General features: G+C 34.4%; 1 protein-coding gene across 1 annotated transcript in view; it reads left to right on the top strand.

The window, feature by feature from the left end:
• The first annotated feature begins 11,652 nt into the window (after positions 1-11,652).
• The window catches only part of LOC138703154 (breast cancer type 1 susceptibility protein homolog), a 37,725-nt gene continuing 26,421 nt past the window's right edge, over positions 11,653-22,956 (top strand). The window contains exons 1-2 of the mRNA XM_069830808.1: positions 11,653-11,898; positions 14,514-14,731. Coding sequence (XP_069686909.1) covers positions 11,819-11,898; positions 14,514-14,731 — 298 coding nt within the window. The 5' untranslated portion in view covers positions 11,653-11,818. The remainder of the gene's footprint in view (positions 11,899-14,513; positions 14,732-22,956) is intronic.

The following is a 22,956-nucleotide window of genomic DNA, read 5'->3' as shown; positions in this document are numbered from 1 at the left end:
TTGAATACGATACCCGTTTTCATAGAACTCATTCCATATTGAATACGATCCGATCCCATTTTTAGGTGTATCGACCTTGAGACTGAGATCGTTTTGAATTCCCATTTTCACGGAAGTTTCAATACGGTAATTTTATTCAAATGGATTTGAATACTTCATGAAAACATAGTAATTGCATGGCATGTTAACAGATCCACTTTCTTAGTCGTGCAGTACCATAACCAAAGCTCGGAAGTTGGGGACTTGTGTCTTTGAACGTGGCTAAGCGACCGGACTTCAATGTCAACAAACTCCCGCTTCCAGCACGGAGGTACTGTCAGGTCTGCTATAAAAGTGGTTCCTGGCTAGAACAACATAATGATAATATTATGATAGGTTGAAACATCTAATTTTATAGCATATATATAAATAAACATGCAAAATACATCAAATTTACAGTTCTGCTCTGTACATTTCATTACAGTGTATGACTACATCATTCGAAGATTTTCGAACCCATAAATTATTCGTCTTTTAGTTAAACATGATTTGAAACGAAGGAAACTTATTTCCACGTCACATGAAGGGACGGGAGCAAACTTTAATTTTTTTATTTTATTTATTTTAACTAGCTACCTAGTGAGTACAAATTGCATTTATAAAATAAAAATGTTTCTAGCCACTACCGTAAGAGCCAGGCTCGTGTACGGTGTGGTCTTAGTGAATAATATAACATAAAATTTACAAGGACAGTTTACTAAATACAGTAATTAACTTAATTCAAACCAATAAGTACAACACAAGAGCAAGAATAAAGAAGAAAGGGAAAACGAGAGAAAAATACACATTTAATATAAATTGACAATCCGACAGAAGCCAGTGATATTCAATAAAAACATGAATATAGTCGAAAGAAATAAAAGGTAAAAAAGTACGTTTGTTACTATTATATATCATGGATAATTTTACAAAATTCTTTTTTAAAAGTTTCAATTTTAAAAAATTTCAAATTTGGAAAATGGTTTGAAATTTTATTATAAAGTCTTGGGCCTAAATAAAATACTGAATATTTCACTGTCACTGTTTCCTGTTCGATTTTCAGCAGAGCTCGTATCTGAGAAAGATAAGTATATCCTAAATTTTTCTCGCAAATAGTTTTCAATTAGTGTATCACTACTAGGGAAGGTCCCTCTACGACTTGATCCATGGCTATGGACAAATTCTCCATCAATTTAAAGGACTGCAATGTCTTTCAATGAATGCCCGTTTCCAGCTCTAGTTTATGTGTGGTACAACTTACAAGATATAAACTCTGCATTAGAAGAAAATAATGTATCTCCTCAGAATTCCTCCACGAAATTCTGTACCTAAAATTTAAGAAATGCATTTTCAAACTTCCATAACACCCATTCGAATAACACGTATTTTCTCATTCCTCAAACAGACCATTTACCTGTAATTCTCTTAATGTCATTGGCTTCGACGTGACACAGTTTATTCGTTCGTCTTCTTGCCATTCGATGTGACCACTTTCTTAGTACAAACGACTGTCCCTGAGCACTTGCAGCGTGAGCTTTGTGTACGTTATGCCTGTAACCTTACTCAAGCACACGACACACAAGTCCCCAAGATCCGAGCTTTGACCATAACCTTACCAACTTATAAATCGGAGCTCTTTGAACGTTATAACCTAGATCATATATACCCAAATTGCTCTGCGTTATAGGCTTTGACGGTAACAACTTTTGTCAGGTTTACTATGCTGCCATCTAGTTATTACATAAGGAGTCATGTCATAACTCTCATTTGAATTGCATTAGCAACTGTACTGCCATCTAGTGTTCGTTTACGGCGGACGGGTGGCGATCCTGGCGGTGGTTCTCTTCAAAGTGTAACCGATTTTAACACAGGAATGAGCAATCTATATATGATCTGGAGTTATGGTTAAAACGACGTTGAACTGATGTTACACTTTCAAATTATGTAAACCGCAACACACATTTCGCTACATGCCTTGCAGTAAACGGAGTTTTGTTTATTCATTCGTTACTAAATGACAATCTGACTTATTTTGTTCCTAAAAACAATACAAAAATACCGTGTTTTAACGTCAAATTGGAACTGAAATAACTTTTGTATCATCTGTGGTATAATTCTTATATCGATTTTATTTTATGTCTTCCAAGACGGACCAGGCTGGTATATTCGAATAATTAACAATATGTCAGATTTTTTTTCTGCCGTGTCACCAAAGTACAAACATTCAACGTATCGACTCCATTATTAGGGGACATCAGGAAAGGAAAACTTCACTCTTGGTCCAGTTGTCAAGAGATAATCTCCAAATAGGTTCCTTTTCCTATCAAACACGTAAATTCGAAACGAATGTTTCTACATCTCCGACACACTAAAAGAAAAATGTTTTACACAACGCTGAACTATTTGAAAGTCATAAATATCACTTAACTTACAATGTAGGTGCACAGGGCAATCTAACAAGAGTATGGATATTTTAAAGGAGCATAGTTTTGGTAGTTTAAAATCTAAAAACATTTAGTCTGAAGTAAATGATAGACAAAAAGGCACATATTCTAGAAGAAAAGTACTATATTTTTATAATTTAAAAAATCCTATCCGAAGGACACAATCTCCAGTAGGTTACAGTAAGCCATAGGTAAATTTTTTTTAATTAATAGTAATCGCATTATTTGACGTGAAACATTATGTTCGAGAAACAAAAAGAAAAAAATTGTAGCGTTTTGACATAACTTTATCCTGACGTCACTTGTAGTACCATGGAAACTGAAGTGTAAATGATTTTCCACGCAGCCCATCTCGTTCCATTCTCTATTTACAGTGCTTCGAGGTTTTCCATACGGTCAGTCTCGCTCTATCATAATATAAACTATGGACTGGAGAAAATTGAAGTGAGATAAGTGGTCAACAGGCTTGGAGTCACATACACTTCTTCCCACCCAAATTTTCCTAGCAAGGAAGTGTTTTCGTGCACCTTCTAAATGTTTTTTCTCCAATTTCCCTATCCATTCATTCAATGGGGTATAAGCCTGTGTACAGTCATAAGAAGAAAAACTGGCCGGCTGAGAAAAGTCTTCACGGCGGACATGCAGTACAGATGTACAGAAATTTTGCATCATGTACTATGTTTTCATGCTTTTAAAGTTAACCTAACCCTATTATACATAGTGATATGATAATGTTAGCCATTTATTATAGACTAGCCGTACCCGTTCGCTCCGCTGCACCTGTTAGAAATAACTATAAAGTAATTACATAATTAAAATAGGACGTTTGATCCAGGGAACAACTTTTACAACAGCGCAAGATAATCTGCTTCGCTCATTACCCAATTTTTTTTGCATTGCATTTATTGCATATATTTTTTATGTATTTTAACACGATTCAATTGAGCATAGTTAAAATTTGAATTATAAAATAATGGATTGCTAAGCTAACGTACTATTACTGCATACTAAATCAATACACTCTCGTTGTTCGTTAATTCTCTGAGATTAAAATGAGTGTACATAAATATTATTTTAAGAAATGCAGAAAACGAATGTACAAAATAGCCTATCAAATTTTCTGTGCATAAGAAGCTATTTTAATCTTACCTGTCCTCGATTTACTCAGACGTTACTGTAATAACATTATAGTATTATGTCCATCTAGAGAAACTACACTTTCCAATGGTGAAATAATAATAATTAATTATACAAATCAGTTAATTTAGCTTCTGATATTACTTCATACAAATGCAGAAACATTCTCTGTAGGCTATGTTTAATAGCTTTCGATTTTTGATGTCCAAGGCACCTGTTTCGATTGTTGTTGTTCAAGGCCCCTTATAGACGAAGTCATTTGTTCTTAATTCATTGCACCATCTTAGATGGCGTTATTTTAATATTAAAACTCATTTATCTCATTAAATATCAGTCCTATCAAAATTTTGTAAAGAGTAAAACTTATCGGAAATCATTTTTAAAGAAACTTTTGTTATGTAACAATTTTCACAAAAATCAATAATAAGCGAGATATTTCGATTTATTTAATTCAGGCCCCCTTATAACTCTCCTTTTAAATAAAGTATTTTGAATGCCATATAGCCTAAAATCTAAGTTACAACGAACTTAATTTATATTCCAATTTTCATATAAATCGGTTCAGCCATTATCGCGTGAAAAGGTAACAAACATACAGACAGACATACAAACAAAAATTTCAAAAATGCGATTTTCGGTTTCAGGGTGGTTGATTACATATGTTAGGACCAATTATTTTTGGAAAATCGAAAATTACCAGAAAAATTGCGGCTACAGATTTATTATTAGTATAGATGACAATTATAAATTTATTGCTTTGAGACTATCTGTTTCAATTTTATAATATGCTTCCGCGAGTATTTATTAGTGTTATTTAATCAACGTCCGAAGACAGATCTCAACCTCACAAGCGACATCATGAGGCAACAAGGCCAGGAGATAATGGGGTAGGGTGGCCAGTTCCTTTCCCCTCCATTGCATACATAGCCGACTAGTTACATATTACACTAATGAGACTTCAGATGTATACAAACAATAACAATTAGTATATCCCTTCCCATTTGACAAGTCTGTGACAATAAAGGTCATTTGTGTGTATGTTGGACATATTGGACATCCAGAAACAGCCCTTTTCAGGACTACATAATTTTCCAGAAATGTACCGTTATTTACAATAATTCCGAGTAACACACCTTCAAATTGCAGTTGTTTAAGTTTAAACGATGGCTATCATTTTTCTGTAATTTCTTCAGTCAAAATGCTCTTGAAATCTAGGGGAAGATAGAGGTATTATTTGATTGTTACAATTAATGTCTCTTTCTTTAACAAATGAAAACATTGAAACTGACCAAATTTACGAACTTAGGTTTAGGCTCTAGCTTCAGATTCTTGAATTCCATTTGTCGGAACGTGAAACACAAAATATATTTGAGATTTCGAGGTTCACAATGGATACAGGTAAGGTATGGGCTATACACAGCTTCATCCCTATTACTGTGCAGAAAACAAGGAGAAAATGCATTGAACATTATAGTAATTCCGCCATGCTAGAGCCCGATCGCAATCTCGTGGCATCTGCGCGAAAGACGAATTGGCATCCACTTATATGGACTCGCCCAAGAGTCTTGCTGGGGGGATGTTTGAGCAGTACGCTCTGTGAGTAAGCAGTCGCCAGCACACACAGAATCCCCCACTCCGAAGCCTCAGAAAGAAGTTCGAGCATGTTGGTGCCACGAGTTTGCGATCGGGCTCTACGTGTCGTTATTTTAGTCGTAATAGCTACTGGAAATTTACATATTATTTCATCGTTATCTGCTTGACTCTCCCAGAGACGTGAACACGAACCACACAGGAGAGACCGAAATGATAGTTATTTAAAGTTTGGACCGCAGGGACAGCTCGAGGAGGAATTACATTTCGAAATATAGCGGAAACGAATATCAGAGAAATCTGATTTTCACAATACGGTACTAGATAGAACTCCGACGTATCTTTCTGCCAGAATAATTGTTGGCGGAGACTCAGACATTTCTGGCTGATGATAAAAGGAACTTGGTAAAGAATGGACTTGTAGAATAACATGCAGCATCCATAAATAGGGTGTTAAAAGCTAACATTGCTGTGTCGCGCTATTATAAAACCTGAAAGTTTTAAGCAAATTTTCTCTTTGTATGAATACGAGTATCCAGGTTTTTCTGTAACGAGATGTTTATTTTGCTTTCTCATATGTTGTAATATAAGAACAATTATTACTAGGGACCGTATTTTGACCCAGGGCGTTCGAAGACAAGGTTAATTGTTCATAGACTATATTGGCGTACGTCATATTTGGCGCATGTCACAGGTGTTTACTATCAGGGAACACTTGCATCTTATATTTGTGCTGCAGTTGACATTCTATTTCATGATTTAAAACTGTACCTCACAGACTCTTAACAATGCATTATAATGATAGAGACATACTACGATGGCTTTACTTATAATTTAAATGATTTATTCATTTATTCGATTTATTTTTACTGCCACACTTAAGGCCCTAAGACCTTCTCTTCCACTCAACCAATATAAAAATACGTAACAAATAAATAACAGCAATACATAAAACAATGAAATAATAATGATAACAGCAAAATGTAGTTGTCTTTAGTTACATGTAATTCTAAAAGTTAAGCAATTACAATTCAGAGTTAGCCTAAATAAGACAATTTGGACCAAAGGAATAATTAACATAATGAAGGATAATTGTTATATTAAAAATAAGAATCATGTTCTACAAAAGTAATACTCTATCTGAAGAAAGATCATATTCTAGGGTTCCCAGACATATTAGGAAAAAATACGGGACACTTATCAGTCATCACTGAGTAAGTTTAATATGCACACCCATCAGTTTACTACACAAACACTTTATTAACTAACTAAGGGTTAGTAAACAAAATTGTTATGGAGTATATTTGCATTAAGTTTGAGCTTTTTGATGTAAGTTGCCTTCAAATTGTTTTTACTAAGATTGTTATTACGGAAATAGCTACAAAATACACTACGTTACATGACAATATTCTTATAGCCTAAATCAATCCGCCTTGGCAATATTTCTCTAAAGAATGAATTCCACTTAACAGTTGTTTATTCTGAAGAATCGTGTCATGAAAAACAACACAGCCCTCACTGAAGAATTATTTTACAATAGGCATTGATTTTACTGTTTTTACATCACAATTTATTTTTCTCATCAGTCCATAGAGTGTTCATGCGAGAAAAAAATCTTTCGACACATGCATTTGTTCCAAGGATACACATATAAAACTCCACTACCCTCTTCAAACTTGAGAGTTCTCCTTCAGTACTTTTAAAAAGATCCACCCAGACTTCATCTAAACGTTTGGTGTTGCCATCACTCGCCTTGAGAAATAATATTGTTTGTTTCATAATAGTTCATCTACAGTCACCTGCAATGATGATGTGCGATGTTTGTAATTTATAATATACAATAGACATTGTAACTTTTGCGTTTTTTCTCAGTTTATAACTCCAAAATACGCAACGGAAAGCTGTCCCGAAAACTTTTCTCGGGACAACGAGACGCATTAGTGAAAAACGGGACGATCTAGAAACGCAAAGCAGGCTTTTTGACAATCGGCTTTAAAGAAAGCCGAGAACTCGCCGCTCAACAATGACATTTCAATGTCAAGTTTCAGGACACGGTGAAATACCCAAAAACCTAATTCTGATCTCAGTTACCGTAAAAGCCTAAAAACCTATATGAGTTATTTCTTTTATTTCGTTCAAATACAAACTGCTGAGCCATTTATACCCGAACCCACACTTTCTGAAATCGAAATTGCGATAGAAACGCTGAAAAAGTACAATTCTCCAGGTATCGATCAAATTTCAGCAAAATTAATACAGGAGGGTGGAAGCGTATTGGCTAGCAAAATTTATAAGCTTGTACTGTACTTGCTATTTGGGAAAAGGAAATTGTACCAGAAAAATGGAAAGAGTCCATAATTGTACCTATTTTTAAGGAGGAGGAGGAAAAAACTAACAGTAGTAACTTTCGAGGAATATCACTTTTGTTGATGTCGTACAAAATTTTGTCCAATATGATTTTGAGAAGATTAACTCCATATGTAGATGATTTTATTGGGGATCATCAGTGTGATTTTAGGCGTAATAGATCGACTTCTGATCAGATTTTTTGTATTCGACAGATATTGGAAAAAAAATGGGAGTATAAGGGTACAGTACATCAATTATTTATAGATTTCAAAAAGGCATATAACACGGTTAAGAGAGACATTTTTATTCTTATTGAATGTGGTATTCCCAAGAAGCTAGTTCGATTAATTAAAATGAGTCTCGGTGAAACATACAGCAGAGTCCGTAAAGGCCATTTTTTGTCGGTTGCTTTTCCAATTCACTCCAGGCTAAAGCAAGGAGATGCACCATCACCTTTACTTTTTAACTTCGCTCTAGAATATGCCATTATGAAAGTCCAGGATAACAGAGAGAGGTTGGAATTGAACGGATTACATCAGCTGCTTGTCTATGCGGATGACGTGAATATGTTAGGAGAAAATCCATAAACGATTAGGGAAAACACGGGAATTTTACTTGAAGTAACCTAAAGATATGGGTTTGGAGTAAATCCCGAAAAGACAAAGTATATGATAACATCTCGTGATCAGAACATTGTACAAAATGGAAATATAAAAATTGGAAATTTATCCTTTGAAGATGTGGAAAAATTCGAATATCTTGTAGCAACAATAACAAATGAGGAGCTTAATATCAAAGGCGGACATCTGACCTTCAGATGAAATTTAGATAATGTGGATTCTTATACATTTTTTCATGCTTTTTTCAGTTATGGTGAAACTATATACAAACTCTAACACTACATTTATAAAAATAAATTGTTTTAAAATACTACAAAGAACACTGTGAAACAAAAAAGTGCCTCTAGATCAAAACTATGGAGACGACAGATGTCCGTCTTTGATATTAAACTACTCAAATATAAAGACACTCGGGAAGAAATTAAACACAGAATAAATATGGGAAATGCCTGTTATTACTCAGTTGAGAAGCTTTTGTCATCTAGTTAGCTGTCAAAAAATCTGAAAGTTAGAATTTATAAAACAGTTATATTACCGGTTGTTCTGTACGGTTGTGAAACTTGGACTCTCACTTTGAGAGAGGAACAGAGGTTAAGGGTGTTTGAGAATAAGGTGCTTAGGAAAATATTTGGGGCTAAGAGGGATGAAGTTACAGGAGAATGGAGAAAGTTACACAATGCAGAACCGCATGCATTGTATTCTTCACCTGACATAATTAGGAACATTAAATCCAGATGTTTGAGATGGGCAGGGCATGTAGCACATATGGGACATATGGGCGAATCCAGAAATGCATACAGTGTTGGTTGGGAGGCTGGAGGGAAAAAGATCTTTGGGGAGGCAGAGACGTAGATGGGAGGATAATATTAAAATGGATTTGTGGGAGGTGGAATATGATAGTATGAGCTTGGTCAGGATAGGGACCGAAGGCGGGCTTATGTGAGGGTGGCATTGAACCTTCGGGTTGCCTAAATCCCATAAGTAAGTAATTTAGCGAAGCTATATCAACTACTAGGTTATTTAGCGCCAATGGGATTGGTGACAGCGAGATGAGACCGAGGATTCGCCATAGATTACCTTACGGTTGGGGGAAAAACTCGGAAAAAATCCAACAGGGGAATCAGCCCAAGCGGGAATGGAACCCAGTCCCGAGCGCAACCCCTGAGTGGCAGGCATGCGCCTTAAGCGGGTATTAGGCACGGTAACTTTATCTCATTTTGGGCGTATACATGCTTTACGTTGGTAAAGCGGCTCTGCTTGGCGGCTCTGTTACACGCAGTAGCATTACCTCATTCTTGGCGTAGGTATACATACTTTACGTTGGTAAAGCGGTCCCGTCTGGGTTCGACTCTAGATAAAGACGTTGTTCCATCTGCGGAGTAGACCTCTTTATGATATTGTTTAAATATGAATAAGATATTATTTTTTATAAATGCAAAATTTGACGATAATATGAAAATCAGAAAGTGCTCTGGTGATGCCCGGCCTCGAATAATGGTACCCTTGCGCCGCCAGGCCTAAAATTCTAACCACAGTATAAAGACATGTCTTTATAGTGTGTTCTAACGTTATCTACACAACAAAGGCACAAAACATAAAACCACAGTAATATTAAATAGTAGGCTACTAATATTAAAGTTAACTTATGATGAAGGTTTTTATGTACGCGCCACTAGAAAACATTTCTAAAATAATCTTTTTCTAGTTATTTAACGACGTTGTATCAACTACTAGGTTATTTAGCGTCGATGGGATTGGTGATAGCGAGATGGTATTTGGCGAGATGAGGCCTAGGATTCGCCATAGATTACCTGGCATTCACCTTACGGTTGGGGAAAACCTCAGAAAAAACCCAACCAGGTAATCAGCCCGAGCGCAACTTCAAACCGGCAGGCAAGCGACTTAGCCGACAGCCACGCCGGTGACAAAATACAGCAACTTTGAAAATGACACTATAGAGTAGTAGTGAAAATGTGATGTGATCACTATACTTGTTTTTTTTTTTAAGATGGGACGTGACAGTTAAGCGACTGAACTTGGAACTACAGTGCTATGTTGCCAATATGGACTACCACGCTGCCAGCTGATGGAAGGTATCAATTGACGTTAAGATGGCTGACGTTAAAACATTCATTGACTATTGATGCGAAGGTAAGAAAACAATACAAAAATCGACAGAGAATCAAAGACGAAACGTACCAATGCTAACATCGTGTGCACAATAAATGTCGCCAAGAGAGCTATTAAAGTATTAAGCACTTGCCATGTGAGAACGGTAAGTTTGGCAACTCAACCGTTGTTACCATAGCAACAGGCCTACCACGCTATATGACATTCAGTTGTTTTTCCGATCGCAACGCTCCTGTCATGTCCCAATCTTTATAAAAAAAAAAAAAAACCGAGTATAGGAGAGCTGTATGCCTACCCAACCCGCTCCAGTTACATACGTTACTTATATATGAAATTCGTCGTGCGTAAATGAAGACCGCCGTATTTCCTTAATATGACGTAATGCAAAGAAGGGAATCATGGGTTTTCAGTGTCACCAATTGTGGCGAAAACCTCTGACACAATACTACACACCTAATCTAACCTATCACATAATACTACACACTTAGGCTAATCTAACCAAACCTAACTGCTCACATAATACTATACATCTAATCTATTTTGTTGCCGTACCTGCTACGTACAGTGACACTGTAATGCTACGTCCAGTTGGGAGTCACCTATAGTGGATGATGCGGAAAGCCTGCCAGCAAGAGGACAAATGTTCGATTCATTCGGACCACTGCTCATTAATTTTACACTTTGCTCCTGAATTGCGGTTTGTGCAAATGCGTTAATGTAGTGAACATTCCATATATATAATGCGATAAGAAGTTAAATGTGTCATAACAATGATAAAATCGTGAAAAATTCGTTTAGTGGCGCGAACATATGAACCTTCAGTAAAGTTATTTATGTATATCATTATTTGATACTCACTGCATGCTGATTTATGCTGGAATAACAGAGAATACAGGTTGACTAAATCGAACACCAATATAACTTGCTTCCATCTCGTTAGTTCAAACCAAATAAAACTCAGGACAATTTGAACAAGTTCTGTGTTATAGGGTATAGGTCTAGGAATTTTCTTTTATAATATGATGACTTCCCGGTTATATTATTTACAGAATACTGTGTACTATATTTTCTTCATCACTTAGTTCATATTGTAGTTGTTGAATATAATATCTAGTAATGTGTTGGTTAAATTAATGTTCAACTTTCTGTTTGTAGATAATTACGAGTTCCACTGACTAATTATTATTTTCCTAAATTTTAGGCCGATTACGAACTATACCGAAAGATCACAATATACTGTGGAGAGATGTGTATAGTTTTCAAAACGAGAGAACAGATATATTTCGATTGAATGTATCGATACGTGCCAAAGAGAAATTATATCTCGTCTCTCGTACTCTCTTTGACTGTAACAATATGGCGGCTAGCACAGCTGGCGGAATGGGAATGTCTTTTGTTTGTTTACATCAACGAGTTGGTTTACATACAGTGCGCGCAAGGCAAAAGGCGCCAAATTACCAATGAAGTGAGTTGTTTGAGTTGTTATGGTGAGAATTTGACAGTATATTTGCGAAGATACCAAAGTGAACTATGGAAGATGTTGCAGAAGTACTTGATAATCTATCGGATGGAGTACAATTGTTCCAAAAAAGCCTACAATGCGCTATATGGTATGTAAACAGTCCAATTCATTGAAAAGGAATTGTGGTTCTGGAAGCTGTATGATGTAGTGTTATTTTAACCTGAAAAATAGGCTGTGTAAATAAATTAGGCCTACTACAGATTCATGATGTTTTTTGTCAGTTATACTACAACATCAATCTTTTGTACGGTCGTAGAGGCAAAAACGCTCTTCCATCCAAAGCCCCATCACTATACATAGTTTATAATCGGTAGAAGATACACAAGATGAATAACTAACCAAACATGACAAGATGTAAGATGCTCACGTTACCTCTCGTTTCGTCTGACAACTGTGAACAATTAGATAATGCTATATTCAGCTTTAGGAAGCAGGATTCTTATGCACAACATTACGGTACATTCGTCACAAAAATAAATTACGACATTAACTAGATGAGGCCTACATTGAGAAACCTAAAGCGATACTCACTTCGTAAGAAGTTCTCCCACGAGGAATTTTGAGCAACAGCCCATGAAATTGTTAAACAGAGAAGTGCAGAGGAATAAGTGGATACAGAAAAGGAAAAATATGTCACAATAATAACCTTACCATATAACAATGTAAATTAAAGAACAAATGGAAGGGCTATTTTACCGTTCTTAGTAATTGAGATAACTAGGTTATATATGTTAGGATTTAATACAGTGACTTGTGGTAGCGTATTGGTTAACGCGCAGTGCTTGTAAATGAAAGGTTGCGAGTTCGATTCTTAGTTACGGCATTGCTTTTTACGATCATTGATTAATTTAAGTTATTTCATTTTTTTTACACGGAAAAAAATAATTCTTTATTTTATTTCTGTGAGATTACATTTAATAAAATTATAAATTACAGCAAAGGAGTATAAATGTGAAATCTGTCAGGATTTTATGCAGAAACTTCTTGGAATCCATTAATTCTCCTACCGATATGTCTATTTTTCTCTCTACTTCCGTCAGGCTAATATGTTTTTATTATGTTTGATTTTGGTATATCTGCTTTCAATTTTTGTTCGTTTAGTTATAAAACTGTTCCTTCTGTTCTCACTCATTGATTAGTTAAGTGCTTTTAGCTCTTTATAATTACTCATCGAGCAGGATACCATCTCATCTCTTTTTCAACTGAAGACCAAGGTAAATCCAAATTCAATACATTTTTCATACTTCATTTGAAGTGATATAGTTTTTCTCAATAATCTACTGTTGCTTTTTTTTCTCTTTCATATTTAGGATTAAGACCCTAAACTAGTATCAAACAAACATTTAAATCACTAAAATAGGGAATAAAAAACTATAAATAATGATAGTAAAAGTTCTTAAAAGCAAAATCAGTCTAACAGTTTTGAGAAAAGGTGATAAGTTATGGTGGGCCAACATGTTCATGTATGAAATTTGTTCCTTTGAAATATTTCAATCAAATTGAGTAGCAGGCTACTGTTAATCGTAATTCCTGTAGGTCAGTTTTACTGTTATCGAACACAAACAGCATGTTTATGCAAGAAAGATGTAACTGCTTATTAATATTAAAACTATTTAAAAAAGCAACATAAATAATTACATGAAATCGAAAATGTTTATATGTACCTACTACCTACTGTTTTATATAACTTAATATTGTTTTCACTTATTGTATGTAACTTTTCTTAATAGTTCAGTTTTGCAATGAAGTTAATGATCAGAATCGGAGTTAGGATGACCAATCATCCTTCATTTTGAGGGACAACATCAGTCCTGATTTTTCTCTGTGTAGCATTATTTTCTTATTTTTGTGAGAGCTGTATTTCAATTTATTGGAATGCAAAGGCTGCCCACTAGCATATGAGGCATTGCGGATATAGGGATAGAACTCGCAATAGACATTCTTTGTCGAGTTTGCCTCTAATAACAAACTCGGCAAAGAATCTCGCTTGTGAGTTCATCCCTAATATCCACAGAGTCTCAGTTATAGTTGTTAGAATCATTCTTGCTTTCACGTATTTACAGATTTTTATTTTTCAGTTTCATACTCTGAACCTGAAAAACACTAGGTCTAATCAAAATTGACAGCATAGTTCAAAGGCCACTGGCATAGCTCGGTTGGTTAAGGCGCTTGCCTGCCGATCCGGAGTTGTGCTCAGGCATGGGTTCGATTCCCGCTTGGGCTGATTACCTGGTTGGGTTTTTCCGAGGTTTTCCCAACCATAAGGCAAATGTCAGGTAATCTATGGCGAATCCACGGCCTCATCTCGCCAAATATATCGCTATCACCAATTTCATCGACGCTAAATAACCTCGTAGTTGATACAGCGTCGTTAAATAACTAAGTTAAAAAAAAGCATAATTCAATTTAAATAATTTTTAAGTCTGAGTATGTTAGAAAGCGTCAGTTTCTAACTCTGTATTGTCTGAATCAGCGAACATCACTTTGAAAAAGTACAAATTTATTAAGAAAACTCTTTTGTAAACAATAATTCGAGATATGTAGTAGTTAAAATTAAAATAAATGTGTGTTAAAAGATGTAACAAGAACGGAAAAATAAGTGTCCCTCATTTTTAACTGTCCTGTCCCTCTTTTTTTCAACTTCGCAGTTGATCACCCTAATTGGAGTGGTTTGTTACACATCTGGTACTGTTATGTTTACAGTTTGGAAGTTCTGCAAAATCCTGTTTGTACAAGATGTATGCATACTTTCTGCCGGGAATGCATAATGACAGTTATCAACAAGAACAGGAGAGCTTATTGTCCTCTATGCAACAAATCAATTACCAGAAGAAGCATCACAGAGAATGAGAAGATTAAGAAGCTAGTGGAAAAGGTTCAACATCTAATTGATGCCATTGGCAAGGATACAGGATACGATAGTAAGAATCTTTCTGCATTTTCATTTACAGTATATAACAACCTGTCCTGGTGGCATTAAAAAATATTACAACCTGTTATTAGCTTCTGGTTTGAGATTATCTACACCTTTTCCAGTTGTATTTCAGAAAATATCAATTTCATTTCAGAAATTATCAATTGTATTTCAGATTGGTCAATTCAATTTCAGATAGTATCAATTGTATTTCAGAAAACATCAATTGTATTTCAGAAAACATCAATTGAAGACTTGAAATAAAAAAGGCTCTAAGTGCCATAATCATGAATTTCAGGAAAATGAGTTTTAAGTATACTAGGTAATTATTGGTCATAATTTCAATATTAATGTGTTTTAATTGAAAGATAAGCATAGTATGGAGGTAGTGTCCAAAGGAACTTACAAACGTAATATTGCAATAGTATGAAAAACGTACTGAAAGTGGAAATTTAATGAAAGGCTCTAAGTTCCATAGTTCAGAATGAGCAAAAAGATAGTGAAGAGGACAAACGAATGAAACAAAAATGGTTTTTTGTTCATAAAATAAAAGTTTATTCTGTAATGCTTCTGGAAAACTGTTTGTGGTCATCATTTTTTTCAGGTACTGTATCATTTCAGTCAAGTTCTTCTTTTCGGTTAATACCTGGATTTTCTTCTAAGTTAACGAAAATATTTCAGAAAATGTTCCTCTGCAAACTTGCACCAAGTCACCTTGCCCATCTGGAACAGAGTAATGAATAGTTGCTTGTCTCCTGCTTTGTGAAGAGTCATCATAGATACCATGACGTCTTCTTTTAACATGTGATACTTGCATCAGCCCCATCACGTAACTCCTTTGCTTTTCAATATCTTCCAGGTCATAAAAATCTTCAAACCTTGTGTTCATAGCTGAGGTTCTTGCATTTACACTTGCATGCACACCGACTCTGAAAGCAAGATGGAGAACCCCGTGCACTATACCTCACTAGGTCTACCAGTTTTTCTGTTGTCACAACCAACATAATTTAGTTAGACCTTATTGTTGCTTTCATGCAAAAAGAACAAGAATAAACAGTCTGTCCAGGTATGGTGTAGGTTAGCGATCAGTAATGAGACTAGCCTCCTTTGCTGGACGAGGTTTTGCAGGAACATGTTTATTATTTGAACTTATGTATTCATTTCCTCCATTTTTCAGCTTTTTTTTCATTGCAGCCGCAGTACCTTCTCCTTTAATTCGTCGTTTCTTTCCAATCAAACTCTTACATTTAATCTAACTATGAGAAGGAAGCACGCTGGACATAGAGCCTTTCATATGTTAACAGCAGTGGCAGTTAAACCGCATGTTATCTGTCGATTGAATTTGGTACTACATTTTCATTCGTGGCAGTTCGAGCCTTTTATACATTATAGGGCTTGGCATATAGATCCCATTTTGCACACAATTTCAAAATTCCTTATTATGGCACTTAGAGCCTTTTTATTTAAGTCTTCAATTGTATTTCAGATTTGTCAATTGTATTTCAGAAACTATCATTTGTATTTCAGAAGTTGGTGGTGATTGTGCTCGTGCAGTACATCACAGTACAATTCATCAAGCTGCAGCTTTATAGCTATGGAGAATATGCCTGTCGGACGCTAAAATGCAATAAAATTGAGGATTTTTAAACCCATTTTTCATTTTTTTAAATATATGTTAAAATCTCAAGTAGGCCTACATTTGTTATTTTGTGAAATAAAAGTGACTACCTGTATGTAATCTTAAATGCATTGCTTATTTTCTGAAATTAAATTGACTATGTGCAGTACTGTACTGTACAGTAATACATCTGTAAATTATATTGTTCTTATGGATGTAATATTCGATAAATAACTTTGGAATTTATTACTGCATTAAGAAGTACAGTACTTTACAGTACAGTACAGTACATTTTTAAAAATCCTTATATGAAACCTAATAAACTTATAAGAAGAAAAATAAAACAAAAAAATTGAAGACACAAAATCTGAAATATATTTGATACCATCCGAAATACATTTGATACCATCTGAAATACAATTGACAGATCTGAAATACATTTGTTACCATCTGAAGTACATTTGATAATATCTGAAATACAGTTGACTAATCTGAAATACAATTGATGCTATATCTGAAATTGAATTGACAAATTTGAAATACTATTCATAATATCTGAAATTAAATTGACTAATCTGAAATATAATTGAAAATTTCTGAAATTAAATTGATATTTTCTGAAATACCACTGGAAAAGGTGTAGACTTTGTTTAGACCTGTCGCATTTCTATGAACACAGAGTGAGACTTGGTATAAGGTCAGTTTTAAGCTAGATTTTCATCTAACAACATAGGTCCTAGAATATTTCGTTAGCAGTATATGAACAGAATTCAAAACTAGAGTTGTGGCTTGTATGCAGTGTTAAAGTTGTCTTTTTTTAATTTTACAAGAAATAAAATATAAAAATTACAAGAGACATACTCTATTATGTAATGTTTTTTGTCATATGCATTTGTGTGTGTGTGTACCAGCGTTATTAGTGGTGTGTGAGATACAGCTAAGTGGGATACATGCATCATGAAAATAGCATAGTGAGTTTATGCTTCAATATAAGTATAGCTAAAAAGTATCTTGGAATGTTCTTTAAATAACATAAAATAATTTTTTTATATACCGGGTATATTATTTTATATTTCTCATCAATCTTGTCTGAATATGGCAGATTTGATGCATTTCAGTTCAAATCTGTCATTCCCATATCAAATATAAAGTAAATACTAGCCATACCCGTTAGAAATAAATATAAAGTAATTACATAATTAAAATAGGAAATTTGATCCAGGGAATATTCGTGTTTGATAGAAGGATAAATCGTTTAATATGTTACTTAATTTAAATTATATTTAAATAATTAAAATGGAATCATTTTGGTCCAGAGAGCACTCATTTGGTGCAATGACAATTCCTTTAACATGTTTCTTAATTTTTATTACATGCATCCATAGTTCAATGAACATTGACATCATTTACATTTAATGTGTATACTTTATTTTACTTGTTATATGTTTCCATTGAATTATGGTAATAACTTAATTTTAACTCTTGTTTTCTACGTATTCAGTAAATGGCGCTTGGCCCACTATGGTTCTGAACCCTTCAAATAACTTAAATTATATTATATTATATTATATTATAACAGAGGTTACTGTAATAACATTATAGCATTATGTCCATCTAGAGAAACTACACTTTCCAATGGTGAAATAATAATTAATTATACAAATTGGTTAATTTAGCTTCCAATATTACCGTACTTCATACAAACACAGAAACATTCTCTGTAGGCTATCTTCCATAGCTTTCGATTGTTTCTGTCCAAGGCCCCTTATAGACGAAGTAATTTGTTTTTTAATTCATTACACGGCCTTAGATGGCAGTTGTTTCAATTTTAAAACCCATTTATCTCATTAAATATCAGTCCTATCAAAATTTTTCAAGGAATAAAACTTATCGCAAATTATTTTTAAAGAAACTTTTGTTATGTAACATTTTTCACAAAAATCAATAATAAGCGAGATATTTCGATTTATTTAATTCAGGCCCCCTTATAACCCCCCTTTTAAATAATGTATTTTGAATGCCATATAGCCTAAAATCTAAGTTACAACGAACTTAATTTATATTCCAATTTTCATCGAAATCCGTTCAGCCATTATCGCGTGAAAAGGTAACAAACATACAGACAGACATACAAACAAAAATTTCAAAAAAGCGATTTTCGGTTTCAGGGTGGTTAATTATATATGTTAGGACCAATTATTTTTGGAAAATCGAAAATTACCAGAAAAATTTTGGCTACAGATTTATTATTAGTATAGATAATGTAATAGTTTCTCCTGTACTAGCCTATGAACTACTTCTTAATTTTCCAACTCTGCTAATAACAGTATAGTACTATTTACATAAAATTAATTAGAATTATTGTCCGATAAATGTAGGAGGTATGATCTATCATTTCAAACATTATCAAGGAGATATTATTTATTACATTGCTTGTAAATCATGCCAGTTCAAGGTGACCAATTGCAAGTTGTTTTCTTTCTTCAGAATGTATTTGTCATACCGGTAGCTCATTTTAAAATGAAAATTTTTTTTTTAAGGAAAGCATATCATCTGAAAAAATTAACAGATTTTTCGTGAAACAATTGTTTCTCTTTACAAAAAAGATACCTTTTGAATTGAATTGAATTTAAATGGCAGGGGCTATGACAGCCCCAGCACTGTGACCTAAAAGATTAAAATATGTATTTGCTTCCCCGTCATAATATCCTATCAATCCAGTAGTTTGATGTTCTTGATAAACTGAATCAAACTACAAACTGGTAGAGTTGACAGCTCATCAAGCTTTGGAAACTGTTTTCCAAAGATGAGAGCTCTTAGATGGATGTGTGCAGGCAGTTACATAACAGATGAGCTACAAACTCATCTCCCTGTGAATGCGTACAGGCTGGGTTAATGTTATGTCCCAGCCTGTGCAGATGTTTCTTGAGGACATAATGTAAACAAGGTGCTTAATAATAGGGTATTCTTTGAAACAGAGTTCTAAGTTAAAAAAAATACGTATATGTCCTGAAACTTTTATATTTATACACAGCCAGATGAAAAGAAAGGCTAGAGATAACACAAAACTTCAAGAGTAGTGACTATAAACAAGATTCTTAGTATACCGATCAGAACAACATTAAGCCATAATACATATTATACAGTGAGGGAAGTGAGATGGTATGCACCGGTAATGGAATACCACCACTGGTTTCTGTGGCCAGAAAACATACCGTTAGTGAAAAACGACATACTGTCACTGAAAAAAATGTGATCCATAAAAAAATTATTTATATATTTCTTCACAGCAAAGGGTACTATCTGTTTGCTTCGTAAATATAAACCACAGCCTTCTGGAACTGTATTCAACGTGTATTTAGACATGTTTATTTGATAAGTGAACCCCTGAATTGCTTACAACGGTAGTATTTCAAGTATAGAAGGCTGTGGTTTGTAACTTGTGGTGGTAATTGTTGCCAGTTTAGTGACTGTGTCATTTTTGTTGTTGTTGTACATTTTATTAATAATTAAGTAAGGAACTTTGAAGCTTTAACATTAGGTTATTTTAAATGATAAATCTCAATGGACATTGAAAAATAATCTAGTAAATAACTGAAGTAACTTGAAATTATTTTATTAAGAAATTTAATGTGTTGCATAAACATCGAAGATTCGCGTTACTGACTGCACGAAACAATTTATTGTAGGCCTATACATAATGTATGAGTATGTTGTAAGGGAGGGGTATGCCTTTTTTAAATCGGGGTATGCCAGGAGAAAATCTTGGGGTAGCATACCGCCTCTGGTTTTTTTTTTTTTTTTTTTTTTTTTTCACTTCCCTCACTGATATTATATCATAAGTAATACATAATATCGAACATTAAATCCAGACGTTTGAGATGGGCAGGGCATGTAGCACATATGGGCGAATCCAGAAATGCATATACAGTGTTAGTTGGGAGGCCGGAGGGAAAAAGGCCTTTACGGAGGCCGAGACGTAGATGGGAAGATAATATTAAAATAGATTTGAGGGAGGTGGGATATGATGATAGAGAATGGATTAATCTATCTCAGGATAGGGACCAATGGCGGGCTTATGTGAGGGCAGCAATGAACCTCCGGGTTCCTTAAAAGCCAGTAAGTAAGTAAGTACATAATATCACGTACTATAACCTTTATAACTTTGCTCTAGAGTATGCCATTAGGAAAATCCAGATAACAGAGAGTGTTTGGGATTGAACAGGTTACATCAGCTGCTTGTATATGCGGATGACGTGAATATGTTACGAGAAAATCCACAAACAATTAGGGAAAACACGGGAATTTTACTTGAAGCAAGTAAAGAGATAGGTTTGAAAGTAAATCCCGAAAAGACAAAGTTTATGATTATGTCTCGTGACCAGAATATTGTATGAAATGAAAATATAAAAATTGGAAATTTATCTTTTGAAGAGGTGGAAAAATTCAAATATCTTGGAGTAACAGTAACAAATATAAATGACACTCAGGAAGAAATTAAACACAGAATAAATATGGGAAATGCCTGTTATTATTCGGTTGAGAAGCTTTTATCATCCAGTCTGCTGTCAAAAAAATCTGAAAGTTAGAATTTATAAAACAATTATATTACTGGTTGTTCTTTATGGTTGTGACACTTGGATTCTCACTTTGAGAGAGGAACATAGGTTAAGAGTGTTTGAGAATAAGGTGCTTAGGAAAATATTTGGGGCTAAGAGGGATGAAATTACAGGAGAATGAAGAAAGTTACACAACGAAGAACTGCATGCATTGTATTCTGCAACTAACATAATTAGGAACATTAAATCCAGACGTTTGAGATGGGCAGGGCATGTTGCACATATGGATGAATCCAGAAATGCATATAGAGTGTTAGTTGGAAGGTCGGAGGGAAAGATACCTTTGGGGAGATCGAGATGTAAATGGTAGGATAATATTAAAATGGATTTGAGGGAGGTGAGATGTGATGGTAGGAATTGGATTAATCTTGCTCAGGATAGGGACCAATGGCAGGCTTATGTGAGGGCGGCAATGAACCTCTGGGTTCTCTAAAAGCCATTTGTAAGTAAGTACTGTAATAGTTATGCTTGCAATATATCATAGTTCAAGATCACCAAAGATTTCCTTTATCTCAGGTAAAATCCTTGTTGTCACGGCGTACTCTTTATGGTCTAGTGAACATTGACTCTGAAATCTATTCACTAATTCCTTGACAAATGAACGTCAACAAGAGGAATATTACAGTACCCACACTGCAGGTAATAAAATTTGTGGCATTGGTTTACACAGAAAATAATTTTCATTTAGAATACCACGTGTTTAGCAAAGTTTCTTTTAATTCAAAAGCAGTGTAAACCAGATGCTTTCAATACATATTCTGAGACACAACTAATGATATAATATTCACTGTCATTTTTAACTTTTAGGTCATCAAAATTCGAGCCCTAGTGATGATGATAAGTAGGGACCCTGAAATTTCTAGAATGGATGTTGGCGCGAAGTTTTTAAGGCAGAAAAGTTGCTTCTTTGGTGTATGTAGTAAGATAAGTCATTGTAAATGTATTTTATGTTCGCAAAATTGAACAATTTCGCGAATAACTTTCTTTCTGCGAAATTTTGCACTTTTTAAGTTTTTTGTACGAAATTATACGTGAAATAATAATTAATGACTCACGTAGTAGCATCATGAAGCCCATTTAGCCAGTTACCATATTGGATTAAAGTTTACGATATATCTGCATTTAGAGTTGTTAATTTTAAAATTAGATAAGAATTGTCAAGTTAGAGCTTGAGTCATTGTGTTAAAAGCGTAATTTCTAGTGTGATAACACTAAAATACACTAATTTTTGCAAGTAAATGTTATATAATTATATTATCTGTTGTGCCGATATATTTTAAATTTGTAGTATTAATTTAGTTTTAAGATTTTTTTTATTTATCTCTCTGACAAAAATATTATGGCTTTTAACCTGCTATGACTAACATTCTTACACCATCCTTCCATAAATTTATTCACGACTTTTCAGGGTCCCTAATGATAAGTATTTAAGTACGTAAAGTTAAATGGCACTAATTTAATTGTTAACTACGAAAATACATATTTATTTATTTATTTATTCTGGTGTAGTTAAGGCCATCAGGCCTTCTCTTCCACAACACCAGGAATACAAATATATTCTATACATTGTAAAAAGTGCAACGTACATAGATCCTATGTACTTGAAAACTTCTTTAAACATGAGCTTTAGGATACAAAAATGTTTACGTTAATTGTTCCAGAAAATCAGCGTGGAATTGCTCATACAAGAGATATAGCAAGACTTGGCATTGTTGCAGTGTGTATTAAATGCACTTTCGTACTCATACTATAACTCAGGCTTACTTAGGTAGCAAAGGTAGCGTGGCGTGTCCGTAAAGGTTCTTTACAACCTTGATGTCATATAGCACGACTTGTAATTGACATAGAGAAACACACCATGTTCCATGTGATTCACCAACTGAAAGTTTTTTTTGTTAGTCCACTTCAACATGCATCCCTGGTAGCGCATACATGTAATCGAAATTCCAACTCTGTCCATACCTGCCATAGCATATCCTTATCAACTGTGGCAGT

The sequence above is a fragment of the Periplaneta americana genome, chromosome 7, assembly GCF_040183065.1.
Source record: "Periplaneta americana isolate PAMFEO1 chromosome 7, P.americana_PAMFEO1_priV1, whole genome shotgun sequence".
NCBI lineage: Eukaryota > Metazoa > Arthropoda > Insecta > Blattodea > Blattidae > Periplaneta > Periplaneta americana.
This window is presented reverse-complemented; position numbering and strand designations above follow the sequence as displayed.